At 38.5% G+C, this 13,632-nt stretch overlaps 1 protein-coding gene across 6 annotated transcripts in view; it reads left to right on the forward strand.

The window, feature by feature from the left end:
* Positions 1-13,632, forward strand: part of IFT74 (intraflagellar transport 74) — a 64,565-nt gene that overhangs the window by 27,359 nt on the left and 23,574 nt on the right. For all 6 annotated transcript variants that reach the window (XR_012159120.1, XM_073345555.1, XM_073345556.1 and 3 more), the window contains exons 9-13: positions 268-406; positions 1,312-1,374; positions 3,148-3,291; positions 4,058-4,098; positions 8,427-8,506. Coding sequence is in view for 5 of the 6 variants with exons in the window: in XM_073345555.1 (XP_073201656.1) it covers positions 268-406; positions 1,312-1,374; positions 3,148-3,291; positions 4,058-4,098; positions 8,427-8,506 (467 nt within the window). In the remaining variant the exon portion in view is untranslated. The remainder of the gene's footprint in view (positions 1-267; positions 407-1,311; positions 1,375-3,147; positions 3,292-4,057; positions 4,099-8,426; positions 8,507-13,632) is intronic.

Consider the following 13,632-nt stretch of genomic DNA (forward strand, 5'->3'; position numbering starts at 1 on the left):
CAGAAGAATCAAGTCCAGTGTTATACAATGTGTATCATATATATATTTCAAGCAAAAAATCTACAGTAATGGTGCACTTATTTTATCGGCTGGAATATATTTATTTTATTCTGGGGAAAGAAGTTAGTTGTATATTTTTTGTGTGAAATTAGATTGTTTCGGGGGTACAAAGCATGGAATGAGCATCTCTTTGTTTTATAAATAAAAAGGATAACTAGTATCTAGTACTAGTTACAAAAATACTCTTACTTTCCTCTGTCATTACAGCAAAGAAAAGTTAATTCAAGCAGTGGAAGAAGATATTGAGCGTGAAAAACAAGTAGCTGATGACATAATAAAAAATATGTCTCAGGAAAATCAAGCTAAATACATGGAGATGAAGGCTACAAATGAAAAACTGTTGCAGGTGGGTTTTGTCATTATTGTTTTCTAAGATGCATGTGAAATTAGCTCCATGATTTCCACTGTATAGTTTGGAATACTGAAGAATTTAAGATCTGATTAATTTAAAAGGAAACTTTCAGGTAGCATTATCCCCAACATTTCAACTTTGTGCTAGTGCATGAAAATCAGAAAATGAAATTGACTAGAAACAAAATAATGCTTAGCACTTTCCACCTGTAGATATCAATGTGGTTTACAAAGGATAAATTGTCCTCGTTCTCCTCCATCATTATTCTCATTTTACAGATGGGAGAAATAAAGGTGTAGAGGTTAAGGCTGTGATCCTGCGAACAGATGCTTAACTTTAAGCACATGAGTAAAATTAAGAACAACTATAAACTATGCAGGATCCAGACCTAAATGACCTGCCCAAGGTCACATTGCAAGTCAGTGACAGAGATGAGAGCAAAACCCAAGATTTCTGATTCCTTGTCCACTACAATAACTGCCTGGCATTCACATAAATGAAAATGACTGCAAAAATTAAACTTAGATTTTTAAAATTCTTTCAGTGTCAGTAACCTACAGTTTAACAAAAGAGATGAGGCTATTTTTAAAATATATATATTATTTTTTCAACGTACACTTTCCTTTCAAATTAAAAAAGGGGACACTGGTTCATAATTATAACCAAGATACAAGTAACGATGATATGAAGCTTATTCACAAAGACCCCAGTACTGCAAAGTCAGTAAAGCTCTGCCTGGAGCTGTTTGGAGGAAGGGATCTTAACCTATTCACACATATACCTAATAAAAACAACTGAACATTCTACAGCATTTGCAAGTATAAAATTTGTAAAATAGGAAAGTAAATCCTCCTCTAGTGGTAATTGTTACCTAAACTTTTCATATTTGTTTTCTTTAGGAATTAGATGCTCAACAGCAGGAGTTGGATGGACTGAATATAAAGGAAGACACCCTAGGATGCGTATGTATGAAGATAAATAACCGATCTACTTATATTTGTAAATGCAAAAAAAGTCTTGTCAACAAAGTAATCACAATATATTTTTTTCTGTAACTCTTTAATGGCTTGATCCTGCACCCATTGAAGATAAGGGCAAAGCTCGCATCTATTTTAGTGGTGTGGACTCAGGCCATTAATTTGTATAATTTTATTTTTAGCAGATAGGGCCAAAACTCCACCAATTATGATTTATAACTTGTTTTTGCTAGATGTCAGGTAATCAGATAACTGTATTTCACAGCTAGTATATCATACATGTGAAATATAGCTTAGTGATTACATCATAGATGTAAACTATCACTTTTGAAAGTATTAAGAAAGTCACTCGCTTTATGCTACTAGAGTAATTGGTATTTTGTGTGGATCTAAACAAACGTCCGGGAGAATAGAATTCCGTCAACAAGCAAGATCAGGGCTGTAACACTGTCCTTCTGTGGCCACTTTTCTAGCCTATGTGTTGGAGCAGCAGATGCAGTCCTTCCAAACCCCAACACAAGGGCTCCTTGTTTTTGTACATATGTGTATGAGCTCAAATCAGTGGTCCTCTCCACAGTCACTTATTTTGATCTAGTATCAGTGCTCCTCTGAAGGTCATCTTGCATGGTAATTTCACTCCCATTCCTGCAGAGGCAACCTAGCACTTAAGTAGCATGCAAGGGCTTGCTTGTACTCCCTAGCCTGAGCTAAATTTTTCCCATGGTGAATATATACTGTGCTGTCACTTAAGTGTGTAGTAGGCCTGTGGCTTTCCTTCATGTTTTCCGCTGCCTTGGATTTGCTCCTCAGAAAGAAAGCAGAACATATTTTGCCACTAGATACTCCAGCATTCAGGATAGCTATGCTGAAGTTTCCTTTCTAAACTCTATTTTTCAGTTACCCTTAACATTGTCAGATGTATTCTTTTCTGATGTTAGAAATCAGAGAATTACTTTTAATTGTTCTCTGAATATATACATCAGATCACTCACAAACTCTTCTCCCCAGACAGTTGAGAGGTTTGCAATTTCTCCTTATGACTCAGCCTTCTTTAATGTGTGTGTCAGCCTTCATCTCCCACTTTGAAAGAACTGGCCTAAATTCCACAGCAGGGGTTGTGCTACACACTCACAAACCAATATACACACAACCACTGAAGCTGAAGATTGCCTGCATTGATCTCACAGAGGAACATGCACCCAAGAGTATAGATATGATGTAGTATATATCCTCAGAAAACAATAGTTACAATGAAGTAATTTCCTCTTCTCTTACTTTCATCGGTTAGTGGCACAGAGATTTTGACAACCCCTTCAAATATTAGATCTTTTGATGTGTGCATGTGGCTTGATATCATAGTGAAAATGCCTTGACCATGCAAGGCCTTTCTGCCACTTCCCCCATATCGGTTCCTTAATCGAGATTATCTTCTAGCAAAGAAGGAGCAGAAATGTAAATTTGTAATTTTGGTAAAATTAGCAGAAATTGGTAAATTTGGAGCTCCATTAGGGTAGACCCTCATAGCAAGACATAGCCTAATAAAGCACTCAGATAGCACTGAGATGCTCAGAAACTATGCAAGATCCTAGACAGCTAGATTATATGGGTGGTCCTTTGTACTTCACTGTACAGTTGCCAAATAAACTTGTTTTATTGAATATGTGAACTTTGCTAAATAAAAATATAAGCACTGCAACAATTTCTTACCTACTGGCAATGCATCTAACCAGTAAGTGTTTGTTTGTTTGTTCTACTCAGGAAATAGCACATTCCCAGGTAAAACAAGAGGCAGTGCAGATGTATGAAAAACTTCATGGGCTCGAGGAACATCGGGATCAAATGATTGCTGAGGACAAGAGTATGGGATCGCCACAGGAAGAAAGAGAGAGATTACTGAAACAGGCAGGAAAACAAAATGACTATTATATCTTTTGTTTACAAGGCTTTTTTAATTCAGTATTTTTTAAAGAATGACAATGTTAAAATACTGGGCTGGATTCTCTGCCTTGGTTCTGGCCCTTTTTGCTCTTTGAGCAACACAAAGGGGCTGATTAAGATTATCTGGTGGGATGGAGCTCTGAGCTAATGTAAAACTGGCAGAGGCAGCTCCTGTTCTAGTCCCCTTCACACCGGTTTAGAGGGCATGTTAGGATGGAAAGGGAGCACTTGGGGGTGTGGAAATTGGGTTCATTTTATTTAATATCTTTCTAACTCACGACTAAAAAGTTTGGGAAAGATGAGCTGTCTTATTAATTACGGACCTGGTCCTGCAACCTTTTCTGATGTGAATAATTCCTACTAACATAACCAGTCTGATTAACTTAAATGAAGCTGTTTGCATGCATAAGAAGTATTCATGTGAGTAAGTGATGCAGGATTAGACTATAAAATAGAGCATTAAAGTTTAAAATATGTATTGGGGAAAGAAGAGAAGCACTGGGAGGTAGCTGAAATGATGACACCACTAAATGATAGTATTGCATCTTTTATTCAACAAAGCAACCATTGTAGAAAAATGATTTCAAAGCAGATCTTTGGCAGGCTGAGCCTTCATTCCTAACATAACTGGGTTAATCATTTGGTTTTGAACATCTTTTAGATTGTCTCTCTCTTTTTTGTCTTTGAATTTATTCTCTGTATTGAAACATTTGTTATTAATTTTTTATAGGTTAAAGAAGATAACCAGGAAATAGCAAGTATGGAAAGACAGTGAGTACTTATGTTATATTGCTCTTATAAGCCCCGCTCCTGCCAGTGGGTCCGCACATTGTAAGAGAAGTGTCTGAACATAGGATTAGCAGCCAAACGTTACTTTTTGTTCTCACACAAACTTCTCCTCTGCGGAGCTGAGCAAGTCATTTATCCTGTTTGTTATCCTGCTGTGAGAATTAGTTAATATTTATAAAGTAATAATGTGTTGCTTATAGCTGTTGTTGTTAATAAGAATCTACAGTAAAAATTAATTAAATTAAGTTACTAAAGCATTCTTTATATGTATTATGCTTATACTTCCTAAAGCTACTGTATTTGAGGATCTCTTGCGTTTACTTTAGAAACTCAGCTGTTTTTTAAAAAAGTCTCTGAGTTTAAATTTAGTGAGTAATCTCAACCTGGAGACCTTTTAAAATTTGTTCTAAATTATTTTTAAACAGTTTTTCCAGAGTTTAAAACATTTGACTGGCTTGCTGCTCTGTTGATATGTGCTGTATAAATCAAATGTCCATGAGACGTAAATAAATAATTTTATGCTTGCTTCCATAATTTAAAACTGATATCATAACTTGTTTTAATACAAATATTTATTGGTACAGTTAAGCCCTGTTACTACATCACAAGTTAAATATTGTCTAATCCATATTTATGCAGTAGGTAAACTGTTTAAAGTGGGACTGTCAAGCAATTTAAAAAATTAATCGCGATTAATAGTACGATTAATCGTACTGTTAAGCAATAATAGAATACCATTTATTTAAATATTTTTGGGTGTTTTCTACATTTTCAAATATATTGATTTCATTTACAACACAGAATACAAAGTGTACAGTGCTCACTTTATATTTATTTTTGATTACAAGTATTTGCACTGTAAAAAAACAAAAGAAATAGTATTTTTCAATTCACTTAATACAAGTACTGTAATGCAATCTCTTTATCATGAAAGTTGAACTTACACATGTAGAATTATGTATAAAAAAAAGCTGCATTCAAAAATAAAACAATGTAAAATTTTAGAGCCTGCAAGAAAACTCAGTCCTACTTCTTGTTCAGCAAATCGCTCAGACAAACAAGTTTATTTACATTTGCAGGAGTTAATGCTGCCCACTTCTTGTTTACAATGTCACCTGAAAGTGAGAACAGGCATTCTCATGGCACTGCTGTAGCCAGTGTCCCAAGATATTTACATGCTGGATGCGCTAAAGATTCATATGTCCCTTCATGCTTCAAGCACTATTCGAGGGGACATGCGTCCATGCTGATGATGGGTTCTGTTCGATAATAATCCAAAGCAGTGTGGACTGATACATGTTCACTTTCATTATCTGAGTTAGATGCTACCAACAGAAGGTTGAAACTGTATGAGACTCCTAGGGCACATGGCCTGATGCACATATGTAATACAACATGCCAGGCTGCACTTCAGATCTCTTCAAACGTGGCTGGCCTCAGAGTACTCACCAAACCGTCTGCATCTGGACACTTGCTCATGGTACCTTCACAGGTTCTAATTTTGCTGAATTGGTGGTTGAATCCTATCAACATTTGTGTGGGTGCTTCCTGCGCCCTCAACCATCAATGACTCTGGTCTCAGGCTCTAAGATGGCTCTAGGATGGGGAACTCACTTGGAGCTCTGAACTCAGGGTCTTTGGTCCTCGACAGAACTTGCCCTTCGTATAAATGTCAGAGAGATCAGGGCCATTTGTCTTGCCTGTCAGGCTTTCCTACCTCATATCGGGGAAGAAACCTGCTTGTCCTTCCAGAAAACATTGCAGCAATGTTTTACCTGATCAGATAGGGAGCAGATCTCCTGAGCAGGTCTTTCTCCAGTCACCACGAATGGTCTCTTCACTCGATGTAGCCAGAGGCATTTTTCAGTACTAGGTCTATTTAGGCAGTCCCCTATTTGCAAACAAATACAACAGAAAATGTCACCAATTCTGCACCCTACAAAGTCACAGTCCAGGTTCCATCACAGACACCTTTCTGCTACCCTGGATGGGAAAGCTTTCTTAACTTTTCCCCCAATCCCACTTCTACACAGAGTGCCACTAAAGAGCAAGCAGAACCATACCTGGGTAATGTTAATAGCCCCAGCATGGCCGCACCAACACTGGTTCTCCACTCTACTGGACCTTTCAGTGGTAACTCCAATCTTGCTCCCTTTGCACCCAGATTTGGTCTCTCTGGACCACAGTTGACTGCTTCTCCCAAACCTGTGAACCCTTTTTTTTAACAGCCTGAAAGCTCCATGGTTAAATCCCAAAGAGGAGGCTTGCTTGCAGCAAGTTCACTAGGACTTACTAGGTAGCACGAAGCCTTCCACCAGGGCCACCTGTCTGTCAAAATGGAAGCGTTTCTCTATCTGGACTTGTCAAACCAGAGTCTCACCGATTCATTCATCCATCCAACAAATACTTGACTATTTCCTGCACCTGAAACAGCAAGACCTAGCGATTTCCTCTCTCAAGGCTCACCTGGCAGCAGTATCAGTCTTCCACCCTCACGTGGATAACTGTTCTATGTTTTCTAATGACATGACAATTAGATTCCTTAAAGGCCTGGAAAGATTGTACCCTCAACTAAGGGAGCCAGTTTCCCCTTGGGATGTGAACTTAGTTTTGGCTAAATTTATGACACCACCATTTTAGCCTCTTTCTAGAGGTTATATGTGCTGTTTATACTACACCTTTCCTGGAAGGTGATCTTCCTAATGCTATCGCTTCTGCCAGAGGGGTCTCCAAACTGTGCACCCTCATATCCAAACCACCATACACAATCTTCTTTAAAGATAAGGTGTGCTTACGCCCTTATCTGAGGTTTTTGTCTAAAGTAGTTTCAAATTTTCATATCAGTCAATTTACTTGCCTGCATTTTACCCCAAACCACATGCAAATAGGGATGAGCAATGACTACACATAATAGACAAGCACTGGCATTCTGCATAGACAGAACCAAACCATTCTGGCAATCCACCTAACTGTTCATGGCCATAGCAGATAGAATGAAAGGTCTTTCAATCTCCACTCAGAGAATTTCATCTTGGATAACTTCTTGTATCGGCACATGTTATGATCTGGCAGGCATGTCTCCTCCAGACAAGCTGACTGCCCACTCTACAAGATTGCAAATATCCTCAGCAGCATTCCTGCTGCAGATGCCAATCCTGGACATTTGCATAGCACCAATCTGGTCATCGGGATACACTTTCTTCTCCCTTTACACCATCACTCAGTATTCAAAAGATGATGCCAAATTTGGTCGCTTTGTATTGTCTGTGCATACATAAACTCTGGTCCAACTGCCTATTTAACGGCTTGGGAATCATCAAGAGCAGAATGCACATGTGCAATCACTTGAAGAAAAAGTGGTTACTAACCTTTCATAACTATTGTTCTTCGAGATGTGTTGCACATGTCCTTTCGACGACGCACCCTCCTACCGCTCTGCATCAGAGTTTCTGGAAGGAAGAAACTGAGGGGGCTCAAGGTCAACTGGGTCCATCAGCAGAGGGCGCTCAAGCCATTCCAGCAGGTACCACTATTGGGAAAAGTTTCTGGTGACTCTGCGTGGGGTACGCACACACTAAGAGTGGAAAGGACACGTGCAACGCATCTCAAAGAACAATTATGAGAAGCTAGTAACCCTTTTTCTTTAAATCTCCTAGAAACTATGGTGCACAATTTTATTTAAATATTCACAGTCACAGACATTTTATGGATTTATTTTTAAACTGAGTAACCAACATTTGATTGGCTAATAATAAGTTGCTTAAACAGAATTCTTGGTAGCTAAGAAAAATTATAATTGGCAAAGAATTATAGTTGGAGATTTACAGAAGAATTTCTGAATGTAATTTAATTACTTAATCCATTTGATTATAGTCTACAGTGTTTTATATTTCTTAATTAATATTCCTGTACAGAGAATTTTATTTACATAAAAATCACAATTTTCTGCTGCGTTATGCCGTTTGTTGTCTCTCTGTAAAGCTGTGTAACAACCAACAGAGGGACCCATATAGTAACACAAAACTGAATAAGAACTGACTAATTGTAGTGATTATGTTTGTTTCACAGATAAAAGGTTTTTAGTCCAAAACGAGGCAGAAACAATGTGTTTAGTACATTGAGAGACCAGAATGAGAGGTGCCATACAAATGCTTGTTATAAAGACAATAACCTTACTATTCTATTATTATTTGTATTAGTAATACATTCTGTTTACTATTTTTATTCTGGTCCTTCTCTTCATAGTGCCTCTTAAAAGCTAACCATTTAACAGCACATTTTTAGCTCCAGATTTTATTATTTATTATTAGGCTGACAGAAATAAAAGAAAAAATCAACCATTTTAATGATGTCATTCGACGACTTGAGATGGATTTGGAGGAGCACCAAGGTAATAGCACCAAATTCAAAATAGAATTTAAAGAGCCAAATTTACAAAAGTTGGCTTTAAGTTTGCATGTGGTTTGCGTGGCTTTGCAGTTTGTAGTTTGGGGTGTCCTAAAACTCTGATTTGCATCTGCAAATATCTTTTGTGTACCCTGATCTGGAAGAGCACAAACTCCAGTTTGTAGATGTCCAAAACTGTGAGTTCTTTAAATTAGCTTGAGGCCAGAAGTGTGGTTCTGGTCAGTCAAATGACTGTAGAAAAATAGCACTTAGTGCACCTATCTGTTTCTTCTGTGTTGTCCCAATCATATCTGCATGGCTTCTTGAGAAAAAACAAGCCTTTATTACTGGCACCACTATAAAACTAACCTATCACCAGAAAAACAAAATACTGTAATTTTTGTGTTGTCTTTGGTCTCTGAAATATTGTCAGTTAATTTGGATTTTGGAATGTTTGTTGCTTGTAATGGACATTGTGTAATGTGAAACATGAAAATGGAGCTGAATTCTTCCTTTGAGGCGTCAGATGTTTGAGCCCCGGCCAACTAGCAGAATAACAACTTGATTGCCCAATGGTTTGATCAAGTATGTCAGATCATATATTTTCTGTCCCTGACAGTCTATACAATAGCTCATTCCCTGTTCCATAGCAACTGGAGGAAGAGCAGATCTTTGACTTTGAGCAAACAGTGGTCCATCTCTGAATCAACTTTGATAGGGTGCTCCATCTCTGAGTGATTGCTTATTGACTGGAACTTAGTGGTAGAGGGCTTAAGGAGTTATAAAGCTCACTCCAGCTTTAAAAGTGTCTTTCTAGCCTGACTTAGAAAGAGTCCTACTCCAGCTTTGGAAGACTTAGTGTAGGACTGAAATTAACTTGAGACCCTGGCTTAGGCAGAGACCTGTTCCAATTATGAGAGATTCAGTTTAGCCTGGGAGTCTAATCAAGGCTTGCTGTAGCTTAGTCCAGCTGGGGAAGCTTAGTTTAGGCCCATATCAGACCTGACAACATTCTGTTCACCCTGGAAACTCAGCCCAGGCAAAGGCTTGTTCTAATTCTGGTGGCTCTTACTTTGACTGAGAGCTGCATTGTTACGATGATGCTGCGGGAATCTCTGAAACAGAAGTTATTTTGCTTTCTATGAGACATTTAAATTAACATGTGTGTGTAAATAATTATAATATTTTTAATTCTTGTGATACAGGAGGGCCAGGGAGCAGTGGGAGTGCTAGAGGGGAAATTTATAAGCTCAAGGCTAATTAAGGCGTGGTTCCCTGTAGATTAGGGAAGGTGGCTGCAGGTTACTTGGAGCACCTGCAGTCAATTAAGGCCCTGTTAGGAACATAATAAAACCCCCTGCTTCAGGCAGACGGAGGAAGGAGAGAGGACTGGAGCTTGGAAGTATGCTGTGAGACTTGGAAAATCAGAGAACCGAAGTAAGGGGGACCCTGCCCAGTAGGGGAGGGAGACTCCCTTCCCCAGCATCTAAGGACTGCAGGTACCCCACCCAAGGGGGAAGAGGCTAAGAACCCGCAGGGGTTGAGAGGGGCTGGGGCTCAGAGTGAGGAGCAAACCCAGACTCCTCTCCCACTTCCCTCCTTTACCACCTTCCTGGGCCACTAGCGGGGCCATCGATGTCCCAAGAACAGGGGCAAGGGGTGGCATCTTAGCTCCCTGCCAAGAAAAGTGTAGGACCCACCAGACTAACATCGGCCATCTTGTCACACTCTCCTGAGTATTTTTTCCTCTTGAGAGGAGGCTCAGCACACAATCTGACCTCTAGTTTCTTTGAAATGACAATTGTACTGATGTTGAGCTTAGCTTAAACAATTGCATAATGCTTACTGTTTCTCTTCTCCATCTCTTATACATTTCATTTCTTATTACTGAAATGTAGCGTTTTCATTGTTTCCCAGACTAACAGCTTGTTATTGAAAACATTTTTTATTATTATTTCCCTTTTCCAGATAGCAGTAAGAGCTTTACTATTTTGCTTTTATTTTTCTTTTCATTTGGTTTCCAACACTGTTATCTTTGTATCCTTGGATGAGTGTAGAAGGTAAGAAGTGAATTGCTTCTTAGTTTTATAGTTTAGCAACAACTGCATAGCAACCAGTCCTTTGTTGCTAGTCCTCCATTGCACTTGCTCTGCTGCCGTCATTTGTTTTCTAAAGGCCTTTATTTAAAAGAAGTGTATGAAGTACATTTAGTAGAACTTTTGGTACCCTAATATCTGGACTGATCAGTAGAAGATAAGTATTACATGCTGAATGAGACTACCTTGTATAATTATCTGATAGCCAGTAATGTTTCCTACAGTCTAGATTGAATCAGGAATGTATTGGGCACTGACCTTGTTCGTGCACTATGGGGACAGAGCCCACCTGGTCTAAATTGCCATAGCTCCATGGAGATACAACAGTTTACGCCAGCTGAGAATCTGCCCCATAAAATTTATTTTCTGTATTTTTTCCCTCATCAGCTTTTTTTCTGTTTAAAACATCACTGCATGACTATTGTATTTTTGACTGTGAAAGTAGTGATTACATAACTTGTCCTCATAATCTGTGCTTAACCTCGTCCTTGTCCGTAAGTTATACTCATTTGAATCTTTTGTCACCCACACTTTTACAAGGTAGACTAAAGGCTTATAGCACTTGAAGTTAAGCACATGCATATGTGCTTTGCTGAATAAGCATGAACTTAAACACATGCTTAAATTCTTCGGTGAATCAGGGCCAAATTTTTAATGTTAACATGAACAGCAGCTGGATAGCACAAAAAGAAATTTCCAAAACAGTAGGTGAAATAGTCATTCTCACTGTACTCTGGACTGCATCTGGCTTCTCCTGCCCATTTCTTGTGTGAATGTTGACAGCCAAGGTGCTTCTTATAAAAGCCTCTTATTAGAGGCATTTAGTAGGACCTACAATGAATTTGAAATGTAAAGCAGTGCTGTCCAGAGGTGGGTGAAGTTTATGGAAGAATTGCTCAGTAGTGAATTAGAGCACTTCGTAAACTGATTCAAATGCAATAGGAAGAATGTAGAGCAAATAATATTATTAAAGGTTAGGATGTAATTTTTTCCAATGTACTTCTGTTATTGCACTGGAACGACGTTAACTTCTATTTGGCCCCAAATTTAAATTTTATATAAATAAGTTTTTTATAAAGCCTCAGTTCAATAGCAACGTTTCAAAAAAATAAAATGAAAATGTCAAATGAAAACTATTGATTTTATACAACTAAAAATTCCTTTATAGCATTTGAAATCCAAATATTTCACCACTAAAAACATAAAAGTAACAGTGACTGTTGTAAACAAAACTAAAACTGACTTCATTGATTTTTATTGTCCAAGCAGAGAAGCAAGTAATTAGGATTTTTAAAATTTTAACTTCTAATAATCTAAAATAATATAGGTTTAAAAAAAAAAAAAGTCCACTTACAATATGTGACTTGTAAGTTGGCAATGACATTTAAATGACCAGACACAAATGCCTAATAAATCAGATGTATGGAATGTATTAAATGTACGGAATATTTAAAGTATGTTGTTGGTAAAATAATTCAAACTTTTGAGCTAAACTCATTTATACACTATGGACATTTTAGAACTAGTGCTATAATTCTTTAAACTCTTTTAGATTGCTTACAGTGAGCCTTAACGTGCTAACCATGTAGAGTGATGCACAGTCTTCTTGCAAGTGGAATGGACTTCATGCTGCTAATTTACCCTGTATCATGAAAGGGAGAGTCAGCAAGAAACAAGGCCACAGCTGCAAGGAAACTCAAGCAAAATCACTGTCCCTCAGAGGCCACTGGTTATGCTTATTGTTTATATGCACTAGATAAAAAGGAAAGCAGAGAGGATGTAGATGTAAAAGATCTGGGGGAAAATGTGCTTGCTCAGTTAAATCTATATCCAGCTTTTCCTTTCCTTCTGTGCGTTTTAAATGCTCGGGCATATGCTGAAATTAGTGATAAGACTGAATTTCAAACCAGGCACTTATTAAGTTAAGGCTGCCACAACATGATGAACTTGTGCCATCTTCTTGAAATTTTGCAGCATATATAGTAAGAGTCTGTCCCTGTTCTAAGACTCCTTAATTGAAGACTTCTTGTAACCCAGTATTTAGTACAAAGGTGGCTTGAGTTAAGGGCATCATGGTATATGTACTGATACTGTTGCTGTTAAAAACATTCTAACGGTCTTATCTTAGCATTATTTTAAACAAATTTTCTTTACATTTTGTTCCCATGCTGAAGTGAATTGTGATACCTAAACCCTGTTCACTTTGGACTAAATTATGGCTTGCCACAAGCCCTGAATGAAGGGAAGCGCATAGCTGGACTACTTTAAGAACAGACTGGTAACTAGTTTCAGAGTAGCAGCCGTGTTAGTCTGTATCCGCAAAAAAAAAAACATTGTTCACCTGGTGGCTGAACTTTTTAACTTTGTCCTCACGCACAACTATTTCACATTTGGGGACAATGTATACCTTCAAATCAGCAGCACTGCTATGGGTACCCACATGGCCCCACAGTATGCCAACATTTTTATGGCTGACATAGAACAATGCTTCCTCAGCTCTCGTCCCCTAATGCCCCTACTCTACTTGCGCTACATTGATGACATCTTCATCATCTGGACCCATGGAAAAGAAGCCCTTGAGGAATTCCACCATGATTTCAACAATTTCCATCCCACCATCAACCTCAGCCTGGACCAGAGATCACACAAGAGATCCACTTCCTGGACACTACAGTGCTAATAAGCGATGGTCACATAAACACCACCCTATACCGGAAACCTACTGACCGCTATGCTTACCTACATACCTCCAGCTTTCACCCAGATCACACCACACGATCCATTGTCTATAGCCAAGCTCTACGATACAACCGCATTTGCTCCAACCCCTCAGACAGGGACAAACACCTGCAAGAACTCTATCAAGCGTTCTTACAACTACAATACCCACCTGCTGAAGTGAAGAAACAGATTGACAGAGCCAGAAGAGTACCCAGAAGTTACCTACTACAGGACAGGCCCAACAAAGAAAGTAACAGAACGCCACTAGCAGTCATCTTCAGCCCCCAACTAAAACCTCTCCAGCGCATCATCA

This window comes from Lepidochelys kempii, chromosome 5 (assembly GCF_965140265.1).
Source record: "Lepidochelys kempii isolate rLepKem1 chromosome 5, rLepKem1.hap2, whole genome shotgun sequence".
NCBI lineage: Eukaryota > Metazoa > Chordata > Testudines > Cheloniidae > Lepidochelys > Lepidochelys kempii.